This window comes from Pyxicephalus adspersus, chromosome 2 (genome assembly GCF_032062135.1).
Source record: "Pyxicephalus adspersus chromosome 2, UCB_Pads_2.0, whole genome shotgun sequence".
NCBI classification, from domain to species: domain Eukaryota; kingdom Metazoa; phylum Chordata; class Amphibia; order Anura; family Pyxicephalidae; genus Pyxicephalus; species Pyxicephalus adspersus.
In genome coordinates this window covers 97,624,697-97,650,420 of record NC_092859.1, presented here as the reverse complement: position 1 = coordinate 97,650,420, position 25,724 = coordinate 97,624,697, and the positions used below count along the sequence as shown (strand labels likewise).

At 33.9% G+C, this 25,724-nt stretch overlaps 1 protein-coding gene and 1 long non-coding RNA gene across 2 annotated transcripts in view; one reads left to right on the top strand and one right to left on the bottom strand.

Annotated features, from left to right (window-relative positions):
• GRM8 (glutamate metabotropic receptor 8) overlaps nt 1-25,724 on the top strand; it is a 500,467-nt gene that overhangs the window by 421,625 nt on the left and 53,118 nt on the right. The window contains 1 exon segment of the mRNA XM_072401591.1: nt 18,085-18,221. Within this exon segment, the coding sequence (XP_072257692.1) occupies nt 18,085-18,221 (137 nt within the window).
• Nucleotides 1-25,724, bottom strand: part of LOC140324044 (uncharacterized) — a 134,771-nt gene that overhangs the window by 64,645 nt on the left and 44,402 nt on the right. The window lies entirely within an intron of this gene.

Here is a 25,724-nt window from a genome sequence, read left to right as displayed (position 1 = left end):
CCATGGTAAAATAGTAAGTCTTTTTATATTAAAATGTACATCTTAATTTGCATTAACACACACATAGACCTTTATTATTATTATTATTATTATTATTAATATTATTATTTTTAAGGATAAACATTATCCTATTGATTTTGCTTAGGCTTTTACACAATTGGTACATTATGTGATCATTACATTCAAAACATTCTTATATTTTGATACACAGTTCTGCTAAACGGCCTTCACTCATCCCCTGAAGAAGCCAGTCAGGGAAACGCATTGGAATTGAGCCGTGCTTTCTCTGATATATTTAGGGATTATCTTGTTTAGCACAGGGTCGGATATCCCATGACGTTAATCGGATAGACCCAAATCTTGTAACCAATTGACTGTATACTACCTTGATTACACTGTATACGTTTATGTTTTTGCTTTATGATTAATATATGTTAAATTTCCACAATGAAACCCCTACACTCTTTCTTTCTTTGATTTTGTTGTATAATCATTTAGGCGGGCAGCCACCCTTGACAATTAACAGAAGGAGGGGATATCAATTATTACCTTATTCATAGGCTGATAATTCGGACCTGAATTATTAAAGCTCTCTAAATCCAGCAAACCTGGAATGGATTTCCTAAAAAACATTTGCTATTAGTTTATAAATGTTTTCAATCCTGGACCAGATTCATTCTGAGCTTGGGGAGATTAATTAAATCAAGCCCCTTGTGAAGAAAATGAAGGATAGGACAGTGACATGAAGGTATTTCAAAATACATTTTTTTCAAATTAAGTTAAAGTTCCAAAGTTACTGTTAAAGGCTGCTTCTTGAAGCACAGTAACTCTTTTGTTCTTGGTATTCATGAACTTAAAAGCATGTTTTATACAGTTATATACTGAACATATATTGATTTACATTTATATATCATTTCTAATTTACTGTAGATGGTGGATGAAAAAAATAACAAATTATTTTTATAGGTTTTTTTTTAGGCCTACCTAAATCATTGTTTGAAAAATTGAATTTTAGTAGGGTTACCACCAGCTGCCATGCATTTTTGTTTCACATTTAACTCATCCGATAATGTTGAAGGAATTATCACGAAAATCTAAATACATTTTATAACACAGATAACATGCGATCTAATAAAGAGTTTATTTTTTTTCCTCTTTTTTCATGGTATTTTTAGACAAGCTTAGTAGAATTCTGTTTAGAAGATATCCACTGCCCATGCCCCTTTGAAAAATAATCTGATCATGGAGCAAAATGTTTCCCTAAAATAAATACTTTTCTGCTCAAAGAAATAGATGTATTCATAAATGTATTTTCAATTGCTTACATTCTATAAAATTTCTGTTATAAAAGCAGAAAAGTGGAAAGGTTTTATAAGTACAATAACTTATAGCAACCAAACATATTTTACTTTTACTTGTTTGGAGCAGTCCAAAAACAATGAAAGATGATTGTTTTTCCTACTAATCTTCTCTATTAGAAATATAAACAGAAATAAAAACTATGTCTCAACAGAGTAGTGTAGAAATGTGTAAATATTTATATATACACACACACGTATTTTTCTGACCATAGGACGCACCCAGGATTTGGAGGAGGAAAACAAGAAAAAAAATATTCTGGACCAAATTGTATAAAGAAATATCTAATAAAACATAGCAGAATAATATTTAACAAGAGAGAGATTGCACATTGCACAGACACATTGCACATTGCACAGACAAATTGTATATTGCACTTTGCACAGACACATTGCACAGACACAGTGCATAGATATTGCACTACAAGACTATAGTGACATGAAAGTTCAACTCACCTGTCATAGGAGAATGACGTGCTGCACAAGAAACCCAGCACTGCTCACCTCAGACTGCCCTCCTCCTGCCCTCTCTACCCCACTTTCCACTGTTACACTGAGTCTTCTCACACTGAAACACATCCCCAGGATCCCTATAGACGGGGCTGCTAGGAAACAGCAGGGCGGGGTAAGGCAGGGCTTTCTGCACTGCCTGATGATTTTAGTGCAAGGTTCCTTGCGCTGCAGTCATTTCCCCCCCTCTCCCCAAACAATCCCAGAATCAGTGTTTACGAGGCTGCAGAACGGAGGGGCCATGCTGCAGAGGGGATGCCAGGCTAGATGGAACTGCAGCCTCCTGCCTTGACCCGCTTGGAAGCGCAGGCAGGTTTGTAATTGGACCATAGGATGCACCCTCATTTTACCCAGACTGGGGGGGGGGGCAATGCGTCTTATAGTCTGAAAAATACAGTGTGTGTGTGTGTGTGTGTGTGTGTGTGTATATATATATATATATATGGGGTTAGGTTTTTTTTTACATATTAAAATAAGCATAAATATTAGGAAAGCCTAAAAAAAGGAAAGAATGTAAAGGGATAGGAGAAAAAAGGGGTCTAGCTCTGTACTTGTATATAGCATGTATATAGTCTTTCTCTTAAGACCACACAAGTCAGAAAATTTTCTCCTTAAATCAAACCCATCTGCAAATTACATTGTGGGTACATTCTTAGTGAAGTCTTGTACAAGATATCACAAAATTCATCATTGTCCCAGGCTGCAAGAAATTTGTTGCTTACACCTCAGCCCCCTCCAGGAAGACAATGGTAAACAATTGTAGACAGTAAATACCACCAGGTGGTCAAAAAGATCAATGTGATAAGGATTCTTAGATATCCACTCATAGAAGACCAATCATTGGGCCTAATTTAATAAAGCGCTTTATTACTGGAGAAGATACACTTTCATCAGTGAACTTGGGTAATCCAGCAAACCTGCAATAGATTTAGTCCAGGATTGAAAACAATTGCTAACAAATGACAAGAAATCCATTCCAGGTTTGCTGGATCAACAAGGTTCAGAAATGAAAGTGTTTCCTCTCCAGACTTTTAGTGCTTTTATAAATCAGGCCCATTGTTTTATTGCAAACAAGGCACGTCAAATAAAAATGCAACTGCAGCCAACTGCATACAGTAACAGCTTGGAAACCCTCCCAAAACTAGTAGTGAACACTTCTGATCATCTGTCAGGTAAAAGTGGTAAAGGTCTTGTGTTGTAGTTGTAAAAGCTGTAACTGTGATTGTGAAAAGAAATTGTTTCCTAGGCTTTGTTTATTAGGTGAAGCTGTGTTCATCCGGTCTGGAAAATTGTTTGTTTTTTTGGAGACCTAAGTATTGTTTTGTGATTACATGGACAGTCGGTTTTTTGATGAAACATCATATTTGTCATATTTAGCAAATTTTGAATACTAATAGAGCATTTTTTTAAGAATATAATTTACAACTTGTTTTTATAGAAAAAAAAAGATTGTAAAGCAAAATGATTCTACTATATAACTTATAAAAAAAAACATTCAAAGCTCCTTTATTTAGTAACATGTAACATTTTCAATGACTTATACAGATGATGAATCCAAAAGGAAAAAATCAGTGGAATTGTCAGTATGATTCAGTAGGTTTAGTACTTCTGTCTATATTTTGGTCACAGTAGCTCAGCATATGAATAGGTTTTACCTTACGATGAATGGCTGTGGTACGCTTTTGCTCTCTTGGTTATATATGGTTTTAATACTGGGCTTAGAGCCAAAGACTATTATACTTAGACGGTATTGCTCACTCCAGATTTCAATTTATCTCACTCCATGATTATGCCATCCTCTGGAGTAATGTCCATGCTCTTCAATCACCTTTGCAGATCCTGCATGGAGTTAAATATACAGCTGTACTTCCCACAGATACAAAAATTAGCTTACCTAGGTTCTATCTTCATGTACCATCTGTCCAGTTATAAGAACAAGCTTATTTAACGTAAAAACAAGACAGTTTCAGATATAAATGCAAAACTGAGAAAGAAAAGACTGGAGGCATTTTATTTCAGTTAACACCTAAGAGAGATGTCATTGCCTTGCCCACCATGAATTAGTTTTAAAGGAACAAATATAAAGTCTGTAATGATATAATGAAGCATATTCTCTATGGAGAATGGTACTCTATATATATTGATAAGTATTTTTTTTTTTTTTTCTTAAATATTAGATTTAGTTATTCTGGTTAGCAAGACTGCATTAATCAAGGGGCAGAAGCATGTTGCATTAGCAATACTAGAAAGCCACTAGGCAATACGGTACAAAGTCAGAATATTGGTCCTTTTTGAGACTAGCTTTTCCTGCTAGTAAGGCAAGAAAAGGCACCAAACCAGGAGTGCCCAACTCCAATCTATTGGGGCCAGGATCTGCACACATTTTTATCATTTCTGTGATTTAGTGAGGTGTGGTTTGCAAAATTATAGAAAATAAGCAGAAAAGTTGTTCACTTCCAGCAATGGAGGTACAGAACTTGCTAATTTTGTATTAGTGATACTAAAGAGCAACTAGGCATGTATGGGCAAAGTCAGAATATTGGTCATCCTCAAAGCAAGCTTTTTCTTTCCACCCTCTTGAGAAGGTCATCATCATGCTTCAGACCAAAACCAAATAGAAAGACTGCGTTATTCTGGGCATAAAATTTTTCAAAATTGTATTCAAACTGGTCGTCTGTCTGAAATTTTCAACTCCTATTTAATGCCCAGTGCTGTGTAATATGTTGATCGCTATTAAATCCTGTTTGTTATTATTATTATTATTATTATTATTATTAATAATATTAATAATAATAATAATATGTAATCACTCCAAATATGGTTCTAATATGGAACCTCTAATATGGTTCATTTCTTAGTAACTGTGTTTCTATAATGATCCCTAAGTTTGGTGCCTACTCCCAGTTATAGTAAATACTAGAATGTAGGAAGTAGTTTGGGTTACCCATGCCAGAAAAGGTATTTAATGGCATCCATATCGACCATGTGTATCCTAAAACATATTTTTATTTATTAAGTCTTTAAAACATATCATAAACATGTTTTGATAACCCAAGCTACTTCTTCTAGTTGTGTGTCAGTTGCTGGAAAGTAACAGAGGGCAAATTACATCACAACAGAGAATGGAAAGGAAACTGTCAAGCATAAACATTTATTTTGTAATGGATTATATAAATTGCATTAAAAAGTCGAGAGAAAAATATGTTTTGGGATTTGGAAAAATCAAAGTTACCTTATTTACTTTGTGTTCTGTTAGACATTTCCAAGTACTGTTGGTTGAATTAAAATGCATTTTAGAATACAAAACTATACATTTTTTGACTTCTTCAGTGTTTACTTTCTCACTAAATGGACCAATCTTAGCAAGAAAAGTATTTGCTAAAGCTAAGCCTTGTTTTAGTTCTATAGGTAACAAATGCTACTGCACACAGAGGTTACCATTATCCAGATAAGCCAAGTCTGTGAAAACAAGTGACAGAATCTTGTTGCACTGTGTTGCCACTGAGAATAGACAGATGTCTCACCACCTGTATTTCTTCGTCAGACATTGTAGGACATCTGCACATGGCTATCTAGAGGGTTTTGTAACCTATCTGTACTTCTGTCTGATGTGAGCTCACCATGTTTAGTAGTATACTATGGTGATTGGGGTATTGTAGTTTATTACAGGAAAGTATATCTTGAACAAATTGCTGCACATTTTAGAAACAAGATTACATTGATTCTATCTATGATATTTATAGTCCAATAGATAGTAGCTCCAGAAGCAGGCAAGCTCAGTTTTAACAGGAAATGTCAAAATTTGCATACAATTTAAAAATTCCAAATTTCGGCATTTACTGGTTATTTTCATATGCAATGTTCCTTGTAGGTGACTTTTTCTTGTTTTTTTCTCATCATATTTCACTGCTCACTACCCAGAACTGTGACAGTGTTAGAGCCACAAATGCAGTTCTTCGTAAACATTACTGTTACTAGTACATTGAACTAAGCTGCATTAATGCTTGCTTACAAAGGATATCTAGAAATACATTGCTCATTTTTTCATTGGACTTTCTTGATGTTATTGGTATATGAAAGCAGTTCACAGCAGCTCACTATAATTTCAGTAATTAAATTTGCTCTTAAATTCAGGATACTTTGTGAACCTCTGATATGCTTTAGAAACATTTTAAATATATTACATTACTAAAGACTTTCATACAATATTCCAGGGTGTTAGTTTGCATTATAATGAACGCTGTGTTCTAACCTTTCAAAGCTTTTATTATTGAAATGGATTGACTTCAAAAAGAGACTGAAAGCTGCACCTTCAAACTTTTTATTTTTGATGTGAAAAAAAGAAATACAACTAACTGATAACTGTACACTGTACTATGCATTTTGCATTCTAGAACTGTCCAATTATTAAATTTTAGCTCTAAAGAAATTTTTAGGCAACCTCATTTCTGACAAATAAAAAAAATTATAGATTTTTGAATATCATTGTTATGTTCTCTTTTTTTTTTCTTTAATTTTTTTTAATAGCTTTCAAATATACGCCTATTTGGAAATAGGGAAGATGGGAGTGGGGCAGAAATAGAATGCAGAAGCCTGCACCTGCCAAAATCCCAGATAAAATAAAAGCTTTTGCTTTGGTTCCAACTTTGAAAGCATGAACAAAACTGTGCCATTTATAGGGGTAGTAAAGGATATTTTCAGTGAGCTATAATGGTAGGGTTTACCCTGAAGTCACTGTCACAAAATGATGATTTTAGATCAACTTTTGGAGGCAGGATGGATTAGCTACTATAATGAATCTCCTTCTAAAGTGGACCTATCACCTATCAAATTAGAAGTACATGTTAAAAAACTTTGTGAACATGTGTTTGATTTTAAATACCCAACCATGTGTGAGGAAATTTACATTATTGGGATCCTCACTATGACATGAGACACATTGGTTTGTTGAACTGACTACAGCTTCACCTTTTTTATTTAGTTCAATGAACTTTTTCTATTGTTCAAATATGAAAGCCAAAAACTTTCCTTTTATTTAGAGGATGGTCAGATGAAGCAAATTGCAATCATATACTTGAGTGTGCCCTTTCTAAAATTATAATGATAATCACTGAAATGGGCCTGATCAAAGTTTTCGTACCGTTCAATGCTAGGGCTGATAATATTCACACAAGCTGACACAGATAGGCACCGATTTAAGGTATAAAAGATGGGATGTCCAAAACCATAATTCCTTCGATTGTAATTAATGTATGTGAGTAAATAGGAAATTTAAAGCATTCAGACATGCAATAGATTCATTCAAGTCATGAGGGAAGCAAGAAACTGTCAATGGATCTGTGGGAAAAGGCTGCTAAACTGTACAAATCAGAAAAGGGATATAATAAAAAAAACAGAGTTTTTGAAAATTCCTATTTCCAGTATTCAAACTCTGGAAAAAATTTGAAAGAATAGGGATTATGTTGTTACCAAACCAGATTTAGGCAAATTAACCTAGATTGCAACCACAACTGCCAGGAAGATTTGTTAAAACGCAAAAAATTGCAGAAGCCACTTCAGCTGAAAAACAGGCTCCTCTGCAAACAAGTGTTGTTTTTGTTTTTTCATGATGCACAATAAGGGAGTACAATAAGGAAGTACAATAAGGAAGTACTCAAACATAAATGGGCTATGTGGTCAATTTACAAGGAATAAGCCCTTACTGTGCCAACACCACAAAACAGCCCTCTTATAATATGCCAAACCATATCTAGACAAACCTCAAAGCATCTGGACTAGTTCTTTGGAGTAATGAGACAAAATCGAACTTTATTGGTACAACAATAAACACTTTGGTTGGAAAGGACGCAACAAACCCTATGATCAAAAATATACTTTTCTCCTGCTGTGAAGCATGAAAGTAGGTCTCTGGGTGTGTGTGAGCTACAACCGCACAGGGAATTTACTGCAAATTAATGGCAAGATGAATGCAGCATGGTACCAGAAAATATTGGTTATTATATAATACAGGGCTACAAGCAAACAAGAGAATATACTGACTTCAATATCAGTAAACAACTCAAAGAGAGATCTCAAATTTGCAGTTCATGCAAGACCACTCCCAAATGTAAAAGACCTGGGAGTTTTTAGACAAGAAGAATCAGAAGCTCAAGGGACCACAACTATCATAAAAGAATGCATGCCATCATTGATAATATAGGGAGCAATACAAAGTATTACGAATTAATGGTACGCAAATGTTTTTTACTTTCCTTATTGCTATGTTTTGTTTATTGGTTGTACTAATCTGTGATGCTTTATAATATAATTAGGATTCCAAGTTTTAAAAGTAAATAAAATGTGTTTGCCTATTTACTCATTGAATGGTACACATCTGCTATTTTGCCAGGGTATGGAAACTGTTGAGCACAACTGTATTCCCTTTAACAGAAAGCTATAGCAACTCATTGATCTTTTGAAACAGCACTGAATTTGATATTCACCAAATAATCTCTAGTGGGGAATCAATAACTGCATTTGAAAACACAAGGATTTGGCAGATTTCCCACCAGGGAAAGTTTGTTAAATGTCATGTCACTGCTTTGTATAAAGACCCCCTTAGAGTTAAATCTTTTTTAACTACTATATACAACCTGTGTGCTACAATAAGCTATTATTACATAACACTTAACAATACAAATAATACTATTGCATGGGTAATGGTGACTGCCCTGAAATTCTCTTTATTCAAGTAAAACCAGACATGGAGGTCGATATAGAAGGAACCACTTGTGTGTCTAAATGTTAGCTTCAGTTACTGAACTCTAACTGTAAAACAAGCATTTTGCTACTAAGGAAAACAATTTGGAAAGCAGTCTAACACTGGCCTGTGGTCTTGAAAAGAGACCAAAAAAATATACGCAATATTAATTTTTAGCAAATAAAAAAAATTACGACCTTAAAAAAACAACATTCAAAATCATAAAATTATATTTTCTTTGGGAGAAGATCACACCATTTTAAAAAAATTGACTTACTTTATTATTTGTCTAGGTTAGTTGTAAATAGAAAAAAAATGGCAAGATATCTGTAAACTAAAACATATTCATATATCGGAATATACTGGAAGTATGGTGTCATGACCTTTCTTGTCTGTATTGCAGTCATTTTATTTGATTGCCTATGGCAAAGAATGCTCTCAACCAAATTCATTTCCCCATTATCACAATTCAACTCCATATTCTGATTTAATTGTAAACTATTTCTGTTCAACAGTTTTCTTATTTATCATTTTTTTAACTCTATTCCCTGAAGAATATACCATATTTTCTGTGTTAGAATCATATTTATTTTTTGTGCTAACACTCGAGGCAATTTTTAGAAAGAAAAATGTCATGTCCTTACTGTTTTATCTTTGCCACTGATTTTGTCATATTTATTATATGATTTTTAGACTTGTCATATCTTTATGGAACCAAAATAAGACTCTTTGGTTACCTAAAAAAAGGCTTTGAGGAAGGCAGAAACAATGCAGATGTTTGTTTTGCACAAATAATTAAAGTATCTTTTAATAGTAAGAGCTCTTCACGCTGCTGGTTTTTGACATTTATCATCTGTCTGCCAATGTTTTATTTTTTTTTTTGCAACCTATTGTATTTTAGGCTTCTCTGTTAAACCTTGCATGTTCTCTAAAGTGAATGCAGAGTGAGTTTCTCTATATGCTTATATGCCATTTTTATGCCTTGGGTATGTTACAATTCCCATCTCTTTACAATTATCTGTGTGTTTTTTTTTTTTATTAAAATCTAAACAATACCTATAAGCACTGTGCAAGCATAATGTAAAAAACAAATTGAACAAGAACCTTTAGCCGACCTACCTACTGCCCTGATCTGCTGGTACAACCCACATATCCTATTCAGTTACTAACCTAGTATGAGGAACGCCCTCCTAACCCAATGTGAAAGTGGCATTGGGCATTCTTGGATGAAGGGGGGCATGAAGGCTTGCCCCTTACCTAGAACTTGGATTTTAATGGGAATGGAATGTGTAGTGGTAGATAAAACTGACAAGCTAATTGCCATTAGGCATTGTTTTGACAAGTCAGCTTTACCTCATTTCCTAAGCTTAGTGAAAATTCACCTTGCAAATTAAACCTCTTCTACATCTTTAGTAAATAAATTCCAAAGACCAGGACTGGTATATTGATTGTACTCTAGCATTACAAAAAAATGTGTTTTACTGGTTAGATACAATGTATGGCACATGTTAAACCGAGTTTACACCAGCGATGGATGTAATGGAGTAATCAACATTTGTGTTGTTGGGGCCATGCTCTGCTTGTATCAATTCACCTCTCTTAGCAAAGGAAATTCAAATCAATACGTTTACATGGTCTAAATGTCACATCTAATCTGGTTGCTGTAATGCAATGCCACACCTGCCATTCACTAACATATGTACTAACCCATTGAGCTTTGTGTATACTATTAGACTTCATTTTAGCAAGAGTCAGAACCACCTGCTAAATGCCTAACAGAATCACCATCTAATTACCTACTCAACTATACACCTACTTACACTTAACACTACATTTCAGACATGTTCAACATAATATTCTTTCTAATTTAAAGGGAAGCATTACATTGCACATCTAATTTAGTTATCGTTTATATTTAGGTCGCACATTGCATTTGTTTACTTTTTGACTTTTCTATTGGTATGTTGCAGTAAATAGGGGATCTGTCACTCCTGGTATTTTTATTTTTCAAATAATATGTCATTGTTCTGTATATATTTTGTGTCTTCGCCATAGCCAAGGCCACATGAAATAAAATTATGTTGTGAAAAGTTTGTCAACTACCGATATACACCTATCGTTCAACCAAAACATTAAGTACATTGACTGATAAAATAATAATATCAACTCCAATATTCATTTATTAGTAACTGCCAAAAGTGAAAAGACCATGAACACCCAAATTTAAATGTCCAGGGAAGGGAAGCTATCATATCTGGTCTAGTCCCGCAGAAGAGCACAGAAGAGATGGCATATAAGGCTATGTAGACCATACAGACCCCTGCCCACCTCCACCACCTACAATGGACATCAGAGTATCAAATCAGGACCGAAAAACTATTTTCCTATATTATGTGAAATAGACAGGTACTTGTATGTTCTTTACCTGAGGAAGCCATGGCCAACGGGGGAATCTGACCTAAAGGATTTGCAGCTAATGTTTTGTTGCCAGATAGCACAGGACATTTTCAGAGGTTTAGCAGAATTCATTTGGTGTCAGGTTAGAGCTGATGGCACAAGTTAGACCTACACAGTATTGGGCAGATTATTTTAATGTTTTGGCTGATCAATGTGTACAATATTTGACCTTTCATAATAAAAAGCAAAATAACAGTAAAACAGTGCTATATGAGTTGGTAAAGCTACAGTACAGTTTAGTACTGGATTCTTTTTCTCATCTTTAGGATGGGCTGCAGGTAGTTATTTTTATAGGAGCCTACTTCTGTAAGATGAAAAAGAGCATTTAGGGGAGAGCTGGGCAGAAGTTAATTTGTCAGAGCACCTGTGAATTTCCAGGATTCTAACATTTAACCCTTGTTAGATGTAAGAATCTGTGAAAAGATTTACTTTAGCAGACTGACTCTCTAGCCACGTTTAATGTGTGAAACTGGTTAGATATTTTCACATCTCTATCTGCGTTTGCAAGTTAATATATCATTAAGAGCATACTCTCACCCTGTGCTCCGTGTCTTCTTAGTTATATTTGTTGGCAGGGAGTTTAAGTTTTAACAAGTGTAGTGATGGGCGAGATAAATCATTTATTTTCTGTCGAATGTCACTGGAGGCTAGATTTGAGGGCAGGGATTATATAAAAATATTTCTCCCAAAGCTAATAATATAATGTTAGGTTAAATAAAACGTAGCATACTTAGGCACTTGATACCAGTACACTTTAAGAACATTTATTGAGCATGTGTTTGTATTGGAAAAATAACATAAACATTAAGATAAAATAATAGATTATAATAGATAAGATAATAAAATAATTATGAGATGTTGTAGTAGGGATGACAACTAACAGGTTTGTGCAGCCCAGCAAGTTTCCAAAGCCAATTGTGATAGATGCATCATGTGATAAGTATCTATTTGTAATTTTATATATATATATATATATATATATATATATATCAATATCAATTTATATATGCATGGTAAATTTAAAAGAAAAACAAACTGATCGTATTGTTGTCCCCATATGAGAAACTACAAAAGGCAAATAAGCCAGCCACTTGTTATAATATGCAAATTATTTTCAATAAGGGACTCATCAGTAGTTGTAGGGGTTTTTTATTGTGTATATTTACACAAATATGTCTTCCGTAAGTCCTAATATAGGGCTAAAATGAATTGTAAGATGCTTATTAAAATGTGTCATACGTAAATGAAAAAAATGTTACTGCACAGCAAACTCTCTTATGGGAAAAATCTTCTCCCTTTCCTCCCACAAATCACTAGAAGCAAATAGACAAACAAGCATTAATTGGATCATTAAATCAGATGAGAGGTCATCAAGTATAGTTTAATTCACCAGTGAGGTTTAGACCTACTGTATAGACTTTATGAGGAATAGGAAATATTCTAAATTAAATTACTACTTAATGTAAAGTGGGTTATTTCATGATTATATGCTGTAGCGTAGTAGCTTAAATTTCCATAGCAAAGTATTAAATCACATAGTGCTCATGTTGCAAATAATTCCATTTCTGTAGGGTAATGAATAAAGGAACAGTACTATAAAATAATATTTAGTCTTGCTATCTAATGATAAACCAGTCACCAATGACTTACATTTGATATGCTGAATTAATTTCAGAAAGTATTTTACTGCATTTCTGCCCAATTTCAGTTTTTAGATGACTATTCTAGTATAATCTTAACTGTTGTACTGTGCATGTTATTTTGCAGTACCTTTAACATCTATTGATGATAAAAAAACTTTAGACTTGCATTGTTGAGGTTTGTGTATTAGTGTATTTGGTGGTATTTAGTGTATTAATTCAAGAGATTTGTGTCATGTTTCATAATGTATTTATTTTTGAAAAATGTTACTTATTCTGGGGGTCCACTTTTCCTGGGGGTCCACCTATTATGGTGGCTACAGATCCATGCAGCACAAACAAAATCCCTGTATTGGCTTTTCATACCCACTGTCCCGTAATTGAAAATTCCAGTTACCCAGTAAGGCCGCCCTTTGGATTTGTTAGAAACAGGAAGGCAATTAAACCAGTCACCAGACAATGTAAAGGTAGGTAAGTGGTTAAAAGTCTTGTTGACATTTTTATCTGCCGGTGGCACTGTGTGTATATCAGGTAGAGATAAACAATAGGGGTTCTTGCCTTGCAAAATATAAACCAAATGATTCACTATTCTAACAGTTATCTTGCATTTGTTCTCTTGTTACTTTAGCCTCCATCTCCACTCATTATGCTGTATCCAGCGTTGTCTGCCCTGCTCGGGTTACATTACTTACATACAGATTGCATATGTTCTATGTTTTTGCTTGGTATTGTATTTACTGGTAAATTGGCTGACACTGTTTGTTTATTGATTTTTTGTTTCATTGGCTCTCAATTATTAGCTGCAGTGCTTTGTGATATTTTCACACACAATAAAAACTTTCTGTGGTTAACCTGATTACAATGGTCATAAAGAATCTTATCATAGAAGGTGAATCAACTGGTACAATTTAAATTTTACTCCCATTGAATTTTATTATTTATTATGATGTTAAGATTACGTCAGCTCAGGTTCTTTTTTTTATTTTTTAAAGCCAAGCACAATGTTTTCAAAAGTGCAGGGCAAGCTTTTATGGACCATATTTTTACTGTAGGTGATATTGTAGGATAAGAAAGGGATTTATGTTGTTTTTCAAGCAGAGCTGAAAAACAATAACAGTAATACAATAATACACCACTATGAATCTATTCTTTTTCTATATTTCAATGTATTCATTTGTAAAGGAATTTATGCAAACATGCTTTTTTTAAAAGAATCAGACAAAAAGACACCATCCTGTATGGATAAGAAATATCCAGAGAGGTCAATTAATGCAGGTAAAAAGGAACTGCATACTTGAATAGCATAGGGGATGTATAAGGGATAAAAAATGAGAACATTCAGAACAAGAAAAATTCTAATAGATATCCTAGTAAGGATAGCATGACTAGTTTAATATAGACAATAAAAAAACATAAGCAAGGTAGTAATAATGGGTTCAACTTGCTTATTGTTTTAACATTTTACAATAATTGTAAATTTAAAATAAAATGTTTATTTCAAAATTATTTTCCAAATATTGTTCAGCCTTGAGAAAGAATTTCTTACTTGGGAACTACCTACCACATAAACCAAGCAAAAAATGTTTTTTACAAGTGGCAAAGGATGCAGGATGAACTAATACTGGAATAAGGAAAAATAGTATTTGGTATCTACTGTTGTCTACAATTTTACATTTTTTTTCCCTGAGCCAGTTATTTCCTCTTCCTTTCTCCACCCTTAGACTGCCACTAGCTGCACCCAAATCTTTCCTTAATGTCACCACCCATTTACAAAAACAAATACATAAACATTTTAAAAAATAAGTCTATACATTACTACAGTTATTCACTAATAATTCAACTCTATTTATGGCTTCTGCCTGTTATTCAAACCATAGAGGGGTGCCACCTACTAATACTTGTAAACCCTAAAAAATAAGGGGGAGATGTACAAAACTAGAAATGGATGCTACTTTTTGCAAATCTCATCGAAGACCTTAGCTCATACTAGTAGGGAACTATAAGGCAGTATAAGGCAAAAAAAAAAAAAAAAGTGCAACTACTTGTGGTAAACAGGTAAACCACAGTGGTGTCCCGATCCTTAAGTACTGCCTTGTGACAGGACTAGAAATGGTAACTAAAGGTACAAGATAGAACAAGATACAGCCCTATCACTCATGCTATGATGTACAACACTCAATAGAATGCCCATTACCAGATACATCCAGCAGCCTTCGGGATGCAGAGGAGAGAGAAGAGCTGTCAGAAAAGGTGGAAGGAAGTGCCAAGATGCAGTCCAGTCCCCCAAAAAATATAAAGCAGGAGGTGTTACATTGAATATGTATAAATGTTGCCCAAGAAACTGGGAAATCCAGATTGCCACAGAAACTCAGCTACTTAAAAAGGGGAAAAAGGGAATGAACAGAAATTTAAGAGAGTAACAAGAGGTAGAGGAATAGGAATGGGAGGAATGGCAGAAAAAGTTGAAGTGGGAATGTGGAGGCAGAGGAAGGGGAGAAGAAGGGGGAGGGCGTATCAGCTTGAAGGAATGAAGGGGTTGGATGGTGAAAAAAGGAGGGGGAAAGCAAAAAGGAAATGCCCAAACAGTGGCCCTGATTTATTAAAACTCTCCAAGGCTGGAGAGGATACACTTTCATCAGTGAAGCTGGGCAATCCAGAAAACCTGGAATAGACCTGGTCCAGGGATGAAAACATTTGCTAACAAATAGCACATTACTTTTAGGAAATCCATTCCAGGTTTGCTGGACCACCCAATTTCACTGATGAAAGTGTATCTTCTCCAGCCTTGGAGATCCCAATAAATCAGACCCAATGAATATAAACACATCAGAGGAGGCAGAGTCAAGGCAATCAATGATGTGAACATTTCTTCTGTGGCCATTATGCTGTATTTTACATTTTAAAGACAATGGCTATTTAATAGCACATTTACTACTTTTACTTTACTTACACTGCTAAATTTGATTTTGTTACACTACTGACCATCATTTTAAATAAATCCAAAATCTTGTAGCTCAATCAACCTTACATATTCTGCTTGTCACATTTTATTTGACTTTGCTGTAGGAGCTACATTGTAAGAGATGTAGTGTAATGGTGTCAGATTTCCTCATATAGCTGTGAGTTATGTGCTGAAAGTAAAAGAAAGTTTCAATGAACTCAGCATGTCTCAAAAAAGTCCCAACTTTTTAGAGCTTAACTGGATTTTTTTGGGTTCAGAAATGAGTAGACATAAAAATCAGATGTCATATATTAAATAACAAGGAACAGGATTTTGATGAACAGAGTAATTGACTTCATGTGTTACAGATTTTCATTATGAAAGGATGGGAAGTATATTATTAGGTAAATACATCTCTAGGCAATAAGCTTCCATGTATCTTAGAAGGTATAAAGATTATTTTTGCATCAGTGACTAGCATCAGTACAATAACCACGGATCTGCAGTTCTTTGTTTGGAGAGATTTCTACTGTCACAGTATTACTTTTAAAGTCTGTATTGTGGAACTAATCCAAATTGTGCAAGCCTATTCTTTTATTCTGTTAGATTTCAAAGACAACGCAAAACATTGTTTGAGAATGTGTCTAATTTTTTTCTGTGTGATGTTCTTTAGAATCATCATGTCAGATGTAGTAAATATAAGAAATGTTTTGCATGAGCACAAATGGATTATAAAAAGGTAAAATGTATTACAAACTACAATACCCAGACTATAACAAAAATATCTTTCCATGCAAACTGCAAATTGGGTAAAGAATCATTGTGAAAAAAAAGAGGTAGCAACACACAACATTGATTATAAACATTTAAATGCCAGTGGTTTTGACGTCCTGGTCTCTGGGTCATGTAATGTTTTGTAATAGCTGAGTAGATCTTGTTGCACAGTCACCAGATTAGTGGAAAAATGTAGAAAATAAGAAATAATGACCAAAGACACAATGATTTTCCAATATGGACAAACAGAAAGAACTCTGATCCCTGTGCAGTTATTCTTATCTGTGTTATCTACTAATTAGTTTTTGCCAGCTGGAAACATTTCAGAATGTCCATCTTGAAATAATTATTCACGCTCTATATTTTTTTTCAAATATACAATGTAAAGTTTTAGCTAACCATCAATATGTGTCAAAAATGTTACAATATACATTAAATATAGAAAATCATTAATTTCATAAAGAAATGTGTGAAATAGAAAAAAGTAACTATTGTCTGTCTGCAGATCTCAATGAGTTTACTGAAAGATTGACTTTGGTGTACATTCAGGCCTGAACCCACTGTTCTGAATGGCATTAATAACTGTTTTTGATTTATAAATTGTCTTTATTTTATTTTCTTTGTTGTACTGAACTAAGGATTTAGTTATACATCAAAATAAAAATTTAAGTTGCTCATTTCTGATATATGCTCAGAACAGTGCCATCAAAACATCAGTAGCCAAACAGTGTAATGCAGTTCCTGTATTGAAAATAGGTAACTGAAGGAACCAGCTTATCGATGGGCGGATTTTTGATTGTCAACCTGTATTAGGATTAATTTGATGGTGCACAAGTGCAATGTTTGGATTTGGTCTCATGTAAATACATGTGGTGCAAGAGTGTTGCATTTTTTTAAATGTGTGCATGATTTTAAATGGTCTGGATAACATTTTTGTTTATTGTGCAAGTGCCAAATGTAGTCTGGATGCAATGGTTTTGTCATTTAATGATTGTGAGAGAAAAAGACCCATTGTGCTAATATGTACCCTACGACTATTTTTCCAGCAAGAGATGCAACATAGCAAATGGGAAATAAGTAAAATGTTTACTCTGTGTTTTACCATTTTAACACATTACATACATTTTGCATTAATGCTTTACCATTTTATTCAGCAGAATGTGTGGATTACATTGTAGGGTATATATATGGGGTATGCAAATATGGAAATGTTGCACTGGGACAAATTACAGGAAGATGCATTTTAGTTTCTTTTTACTATTTATTCCAATCAAAAACCAAAGAGAAAGATTATACATGTATATGTATGATACAAGTGAATCAAAAACTACTACCAAGTAAATTCCTTTCTTTCCCCAAGAACTATGCATAATTAATTAGGGTAGACCACAATTGGCAAAATGTAAAATGTGCATAGCCAAAACATTGCTGAAAATGTCCTAAATTCTCTAGGACTTTTGGAAAAAATATGTTTTTAAACATTTTAATATAGTTTGTATTAATATCAATACGGTTTTGTTATACTGTAGAAAACCATTTCTGTCTTTAATGGAAAAGTAAGCAAAATGATAAGGATGTTATTACAGCTAACTGTTCAGGTAAACTGTTTGTTTTTGCTACCAGAGAAATGGCTTTATGCATCCTATAACTATATTATTTTTTCAGGGAGCGCTGGAACACCAGTCACTTACAATGAAAATGGAGATGCTCCTGGACGCTATGACATTTATCAGTACCAAATAGTAAACAAGACCACGGAATACAAGGTCATTGGACACTGGACAAATCAATTACACCTTAATGTAAGTTCTTTGGTGATATATTAAACTAAAATATATATTATTATTGTAGTAAAATGCTGGATGCTTAACATTCACTCCAACATATCACATGCATTTCTTGTGTGATAGCAGGTGAGAAATGTATGCCTAAAGAAATATTTAATAATTTAATTTTTTAATTATTAATTTTAGGAAGTCCATCCTAAATTTGAATATTTAAATTTAGTGCTAAAAACCATTGGTATTAAAACATTATCACACATAAAATAAAAAATATAAAGGAACTAAAAATAGAATAGACAACAAATATTCCTCTTTGCAGACGTTACTGAGGTCTACTTGTTATTGTAGACAAGAGAGGTAGCCATTACCACCACCAGATAAACAAAATATAAACTCACCACATAGTAAAAACTTGTGGTCTCATGTTCTCATGTGGTCAACTGATCAGCACAACTCTAGTATGGGATAATATTTATGTTAATGTTAGACAATAAAAAACTTCACATCCAAAATATAGAACATCTGCTCAAGTTTAAAGCAACACATACAAAGAGGTGATGGTGCAGGTCACTTTAATATGGTAACAGTATCATTACATATATTATGGTAACATATATCATATACAATGTAAAATATAACACCAACAGAAACTGATAAAGCAGTATGTGACCTGTCACCTAAACTCAACCTAATGTTTTCACAAAAGTATCTTCAGTCAATCCTTAAGGCTACATTCAAACCTGCAGAAAATGTTTCCTCACACCCTCAATGAAACCCATGGTTGAGACTTTAGATGTAGCATCTCATGTGGTTGACCATTTAATATGAATAGGGTGGAAAAGAGAAGTTTCCTTTCAAGTGTTAAACCGCTAGTTCATTTAGAATCAGCACAGCAATTGGTGCAGCCGTGGAGCTGCATATGCAACTGGCAATGTAAATATTTTTCTCTTTTTCCTGCAGAAGATGGGTAATCCTTCAAATTACTGTGACTCTGATTTTGTTGTGGTATTGTTTTTTAACTACATTGTTGTTTACAAATACCTTTGTTAGAAGGATTATTTTATATACATTTTTCTTTGTTTTGATGTTCAGTACATATTTGAGGGTAAAATTCAGTTGCAGCCAACAGGCGGGAAGTTTATAAATGTATGTGTATAAGTGTAAACTAAAATAGGCTTTCTAAGAAACTAATATAGTTTACCATACAATGGCCTGATATCTGGCACAACCCAGCAAGACTAGATTACTATCCCTAGGGAACTGCAAACTTCTGAAAGACAAATATCCATGTAGACAAAGGAAGTTAAACATATTTACTTACTACTTTACTTAAGGTGCGTACACACTTCCAATTTTTATCGTTCAAAACGAAAGACGAACGATCGATTGGGCAAAAAATCGTTCGTAAAAAAGTAACCAACGACGCCGACGAACGAGGAAAGTCGTTGGAAACGAACGACAGGACCGGCGGATCGGATTGGACGACGATCGGTGAACATCGTTCGTGTGTACGCTCGTTCGTTGATCGTCCATGGGGTGAGCATGCGTAATGAACGAACGTTCGTTCACTTTCCTGTCGTGCACATAGTTCCTCTATCGCTCAAACGATAGTATCTATTGTGTGTACAATATCTACGAACGATCGTGTCGTTATCTCTATGTGCAGGATCGGTGCTATACGATCGTTCGTAGATATCGTGCAGGATCGTTCGTCGTTCGTTTTCCAACGATAATAATTGGAAGTGTGTAGGTAGCTTAAGTCTCTGTAATGTCATCTTTCAATAATGACCAACTGATCAGCAATGAAAGAAAGAACAAATACACATGCAAATATATATTAACATCTTAAATACAGTTAGTAATATTACAATATAATAAAATGCATAAGTCAAAAACAATGTATTTAGCAAATATTGCAATTAAATAAATAAAACGGTAGGTAATAATAAAAACATTGATATTATTATTGTACCAAGTGGCTTTACATGCTATCAATCCTACTTTTTTTTTATTGACTGGTTATATATGTCAGGGTAGTTTAACTTTTCTGAAATACTAAAATTCTAGCTAATGTGCAATACATTTAAAATATTTTTTTTTTCATTAGTTTCCTTAACCCCTTTCTGACTGGAAGTTATTAATGCTTAATTGTCCAGGCCAAATGTGGCAACATTAGTATGTGTCAGTTAACAATAACTCAACGACTAAATTGCATATCTAAATATTTAATAACAACTTAATTAAAGCAGCCTTTATTACCAAAATACCCTGCTGTTTTATTGTAAGCAAATGAAAACTGCACAAAAACAAAATTGTACAATTAATGCAGTGTTATATTAATAATGTAGCTTTGTCTAACAATCAAACTTAAAAAAAACAACATCACAACCATGTTTACCTGCAGCTTCTATTTTTATAAGCGATTCCTACATCCTGTATAGAATCACACTGACATAGTGATCACATTATTTAGGACCCAATAATTTTATTATTGGAGGGGTGGATATACATCTAATGTGTGCTACAACCCAAAGTCTAGTGATCAAAAATATACTTCTCCTGCAGAGACTGAGGGTCTTTTAAGGCACTTAAAATGTTTAATACAGTCATCAATTATATTACAGATCAGTGGATACAATAGCTTCAATCTTGTTTTTTTCATATTCCCTTTCCCATTCAACACACTTTACAGGTTTTATTCAGCTTCCTCAGGAAAGTTCAAGATGGGAATACTACATTATTTAAAAACCATATCCACTGGCAATTTCTAAAAACATTTTATACCTATAGCATCAATTATGTCCATGTACAATAACTATCCATGTACTGGTTGGCCTGGTTGGCCCCAAATGGGAAAGCTCCCCCAAAACCAGCACCTGGCAACTAAAAAAGATTGTCACCATGATGCTGTTTACCTGCAGCTTCCATATTTATCACTGAATCCTACAGCCTGGATGGTATCACAATGTCATAGTGATCACATTATGTATGACAACTCCGACTGGTTCCTAATCATTTCTGGGGATCATTTCTGACAACCTGGTTTAGGAAAGAGCAGCCATGAGAAGTTATGGTGTCTGGCTTCTAAAGGAGTTGACTTTTAGTAATTTACCTGACTAACCTAGCATAGGACATTATGCTAAGGAAAAGATTGATTGTCCGTAGGGTTAGTACTTTAAGCTTGTCCGTAGGGTTAGTACTTAGTAAGCTTAAGATCAATGTGACTCACTGTGACTTTAAGTTAATTTGGTGTGACCACTCTTGCTTTCCAGGTTGACATCTAATATTTCTGTTGCTTTTGATGTTAATTATGGTTTAATTGGAAGAGATTAAAGTAAACCTGTAATTTAGCAATAGGCTGAATCAACTACCAACCTGCCTACCTACACATCTCTCTTTTGACTCACCAGTATTTCTAGCTTTTGGTACATTGGTTGTTCCTTTATTATGAATGGTCTGCATTACCACATTATGGTGGTATACATCTGATAAAGTATACCAAATAGGCAATATTATAGCTAGTTTTTAGCAGTCCATTCTGCCCAATTCTGAATCAAAACAGGGATTCAGTTTATAGTTTATTTATATCTTGACCTTACTGGTGCCATTCCCTGTATACCTATGCTGGTAGTCTATGTAGCTGCTTTTCCCTTTAACTACCACTGTGAAATATTTTCTTTCTACAAATAATAGCTACATTTATTTCTGCTTAACTTTGAATACATTGAGCACATAGCCTTTACTTGGTGAAATATGCAAGAGTCTTAAGTGGAAATGATCACTTTGATTGCCCCATAGGAGAAGCTTCTGTCTGTTCTGAAATACCTTGGTTGAACTATAGCTCAGAACTCCATGCAGACAGTATCCTCCTATGGGAATGGCTTAGGTGTTCAAAAGCACCACATGATAAGTACTATTCATATGATTTTTCTCACTGCTAAAGACAATGTCTGTGGGTAAAAGATGTACCTCAAATGTATTTTTTAATCTATTTTGTGAAAATACAGGTTTTCTCTAGAGTTTAGCTCACAAGTTTCACAGACTAAATGAGTCTATGCAATAAGAACTGTTCAAGAGGCAGAAGAAATACCAATTCATTGGATCAAGAATTGATATTCTAGTGGAACTTAAATTAAACATGAAAATTGTTTTTCATAGTTTCTACTTCTTAGATAATGTGTTTCAAAAATTACTACATGTTGAAAATAATGCATTTTATGAAGCAATTGAATGGAAGTGCAGAGGGAATACACTTATGGAAAGCAACATAAAGCACATTATTTTTCAGTTCAGTAAACCTTTTATGAATGGAAGATGTTAGAAGCAGGCTTGAAATCCTGTTTGTTTTAGACCAACAGTAAAATAGGATTTTTAAAAAAAATTCTTTGCAGATAGGAAAGTTCAATGTATTGTACAATAATTCTCTTGTCATAGCCATCTGCACCAAAGGATTTCTTACCTTAATATACACTGCTAAGCTACTTAAATATTTAAGCACATTTCATTTGTTTTTGTGAACCAATTCCTGATAGTGTTATCATATTCCCTACATTAGAGCTGAAAGAAGGAAGCATACACTTATGTTTACTGTAGCTATATATTTAAAAGTACTAGTTCATAGTTTGCCTATGAAATGTGTTTCCTCTACCTGCTCATAAAATTCTATCGGCAGAAATAACTGAGAGTTTCCAGAGTATGAACATATGAAAGATTATAGTCCTATTGATTCTATGCTGGTTTCCGTATATCTATAGATAAATGTGATATGGATATATGTGCATATATTTTTCATCTCATATATTTCATGACAAGCATAATATGAAAATATAAAAATGTGAATTTTCTTATGTTGTGCTAACACAAACTATACTTTAGGGGTTTATATGCTGTACCAGCAGTTATTCAGTAGCCAAAATTATTTTATTAGCTAAATCAGTGGTCGCCAACTTGTGGTCTGCAAGAAATATTTGATTTCTGGTCCGCGGCTCCGGCCAGTGCGCCCCCGAGTGGGGTCAGGAGAAGGACCCCACTGGCAGGGCGCAGCAAGTTTCCCTCACGGAATGCAGGGAAGGCTCGGACCTGCGATGGGAGAGTGAGCGGGTTCTGGTGTAATGACGTCACTATGGGGGGAGATTCTTCCCCTTTGAGTGACAACTGACTCCCCGCACATGCACAGTCTGGAGTCTGTAAATTTAGTGGTTCGTGGGTCCAAAAAGGTTGGTGACCACTGAGCTACAAGATATTTGATTTTGGAACTACATTGGACTATGAATGTTTAAAAGTGAATGAAGAGAATGTTTAAAAGTGACCAAAAAAGGAATCTTACATTTAGGGAAATTTCACCAACTCTCTAAGTCTCACTATTATTGGTGTTTGGAACATTTTCAATGATTTTGCATATGAGAGAGAAGGATAGTGAATAGATAAAATACATGCATGGTGTTCCTCAAGATAATTTATCTTATGTTCAAGCCAGAATATGACTTGGTATGATGTCATGTATAAATGAGCATTATTACTTACAGAAAAATGATATAATATATTATTTGAAGAAGAAGTGCTATATGACCTTGTTCAAGTATTAAAAAAATGATTTATTAAAAGTAGAAACCATTTTATTGGCTATGTATGATGTCTAGAAATGTAATTAAATGTGATAGTCTATTAAGTTCAGAAACTCTAGCAATGTATTTCACACTTCTGGCAGGGAGTCTTTAGGTCTAATTACAGTGTATCATCACAGAGATATTGATTTTCCAGTTCTTTCTATTTAAAAAAAATAATATATTGGTCACCCCAAATTTCTGCTATTTCTGAGTATGATGTAAACTGGATATATTAATAAATATATGAAAAGATTGGAAATGCAATGACTCTGATATGTGATTTAATTACTTATAATTTGGTCCTTTAAGCAGTACCTGTATAAGAAAACACAACTTTATTATGCTGGGTTATAAAAGTCAGAAAATGTTTTGGAAAACAGCACATTTTATGAAAAAAAAAATCCACAAACACATTGTCATTTTTTTAAATGCATTAATTGAGTACTCTAATAAAATGAATATTGATATTAATAATAAGTAATTACAGATGCAGTAGCATTATTCATTTCATAGAAGAGCTGTAATTAAATGTCTACATATAATTTGGAATAGGCATTTTTATTCCAGTCTTTTAGCTTTCCAGTGCTGAACTCCAGATTTGTGTTGAAGATACTATTAAATAATTAATATTTTGGCTCATGGTACTATGTAAATCTAAATAGTGTAGTGCTTCGGTGTTACACTATCACCAAACATATCTGGCAATCCTAGTTTATTATTTAGATTCAGTAGCTATTTAGTGGATTCATTCTAGATTTAGCAAATCATGTTGTTAAGTCTTATGGAAAATGTTTTATTTACACAAGGCTGAAAAAAAGATTGTAAAGTAGGAATGACAATGGTTAGTTATATTGTACTGAGGCAAGTAGCGTATTCATGGGTATAGCTGATTGCAGTACACATATGAATAAAGGTTTGTATTTATTATACAATGCATATCTATACAAACTTCTGTTTTGTATATATTTTGACACCTGTTCCTTTTATCTTCTAGAAAGCTTTGTTAATGTTCAGTCTATATTATAGTGAAGCTTTAGTGTAATTAAAGAAAAATGAATGCTGTATATCAGTTTATATACAGAAGCTTGATTTGTTTGTCTGTATAAACATCAATGCATTTCCAGTAGCTAAGCTGAATCCACACATGAAAATGTAGGGAATGATGAGATGCTCTGTCCATTTTATATTGACCTCTGCATGCTTATTTTGGAGAATTACTCCCACCTTTTATTCTCTTGGCTATATGCATGCAGAATTCCCCAGAAAAGAGAAACCCACAAATAAAGAATCACAATTGCTTTGATTTGTAAACTAGGATATTATCCTCCTATAACACAGATTATAAGCATGACAAAATTAAAGTGAATAAAGAATGTTGAAGAAGATATAAGGTAAAGTTAAGAAACAGAAATAGTGTTATTAAATCATTCCTTGTCCCTAACCAATTTGCCAAGTTTGAAATAGCAGATAGAATTCCAGTGCAGTATAAACATCCAAAACCTGCCAGCCATGTGGATAGATTGGGTGCAGTAAAACAAGGTAGTTTTTTGCCTGGAACATGGATAATATAGAGGAGAATAGTTAGCAATAAAAAGAGTCATTCGTGGATATAATGTACACATATTTGCTGCTAGAGTACAACTTGGTGGCAAGTGACCTGTTATTATTATTTTATTGAGTATACAGATGTGCTGTGAAAATATTCTTCCGGGCTATAGCATCTGCTCCACATATTTGTACACACCATCATACATGTAAAATCCAAGCAACATCAGCAAAGTGAGCAGAGTGAATTTCCCAATGGTGTTCTTTAAACCTTTATACAGGTAGTCCCTGAGTTAAGGATATCCGACATATGGACGACTCCTAGATACAAACAGGGCTTCCCTGCTTCTCCCTGCTCGTGTGCAGGAGG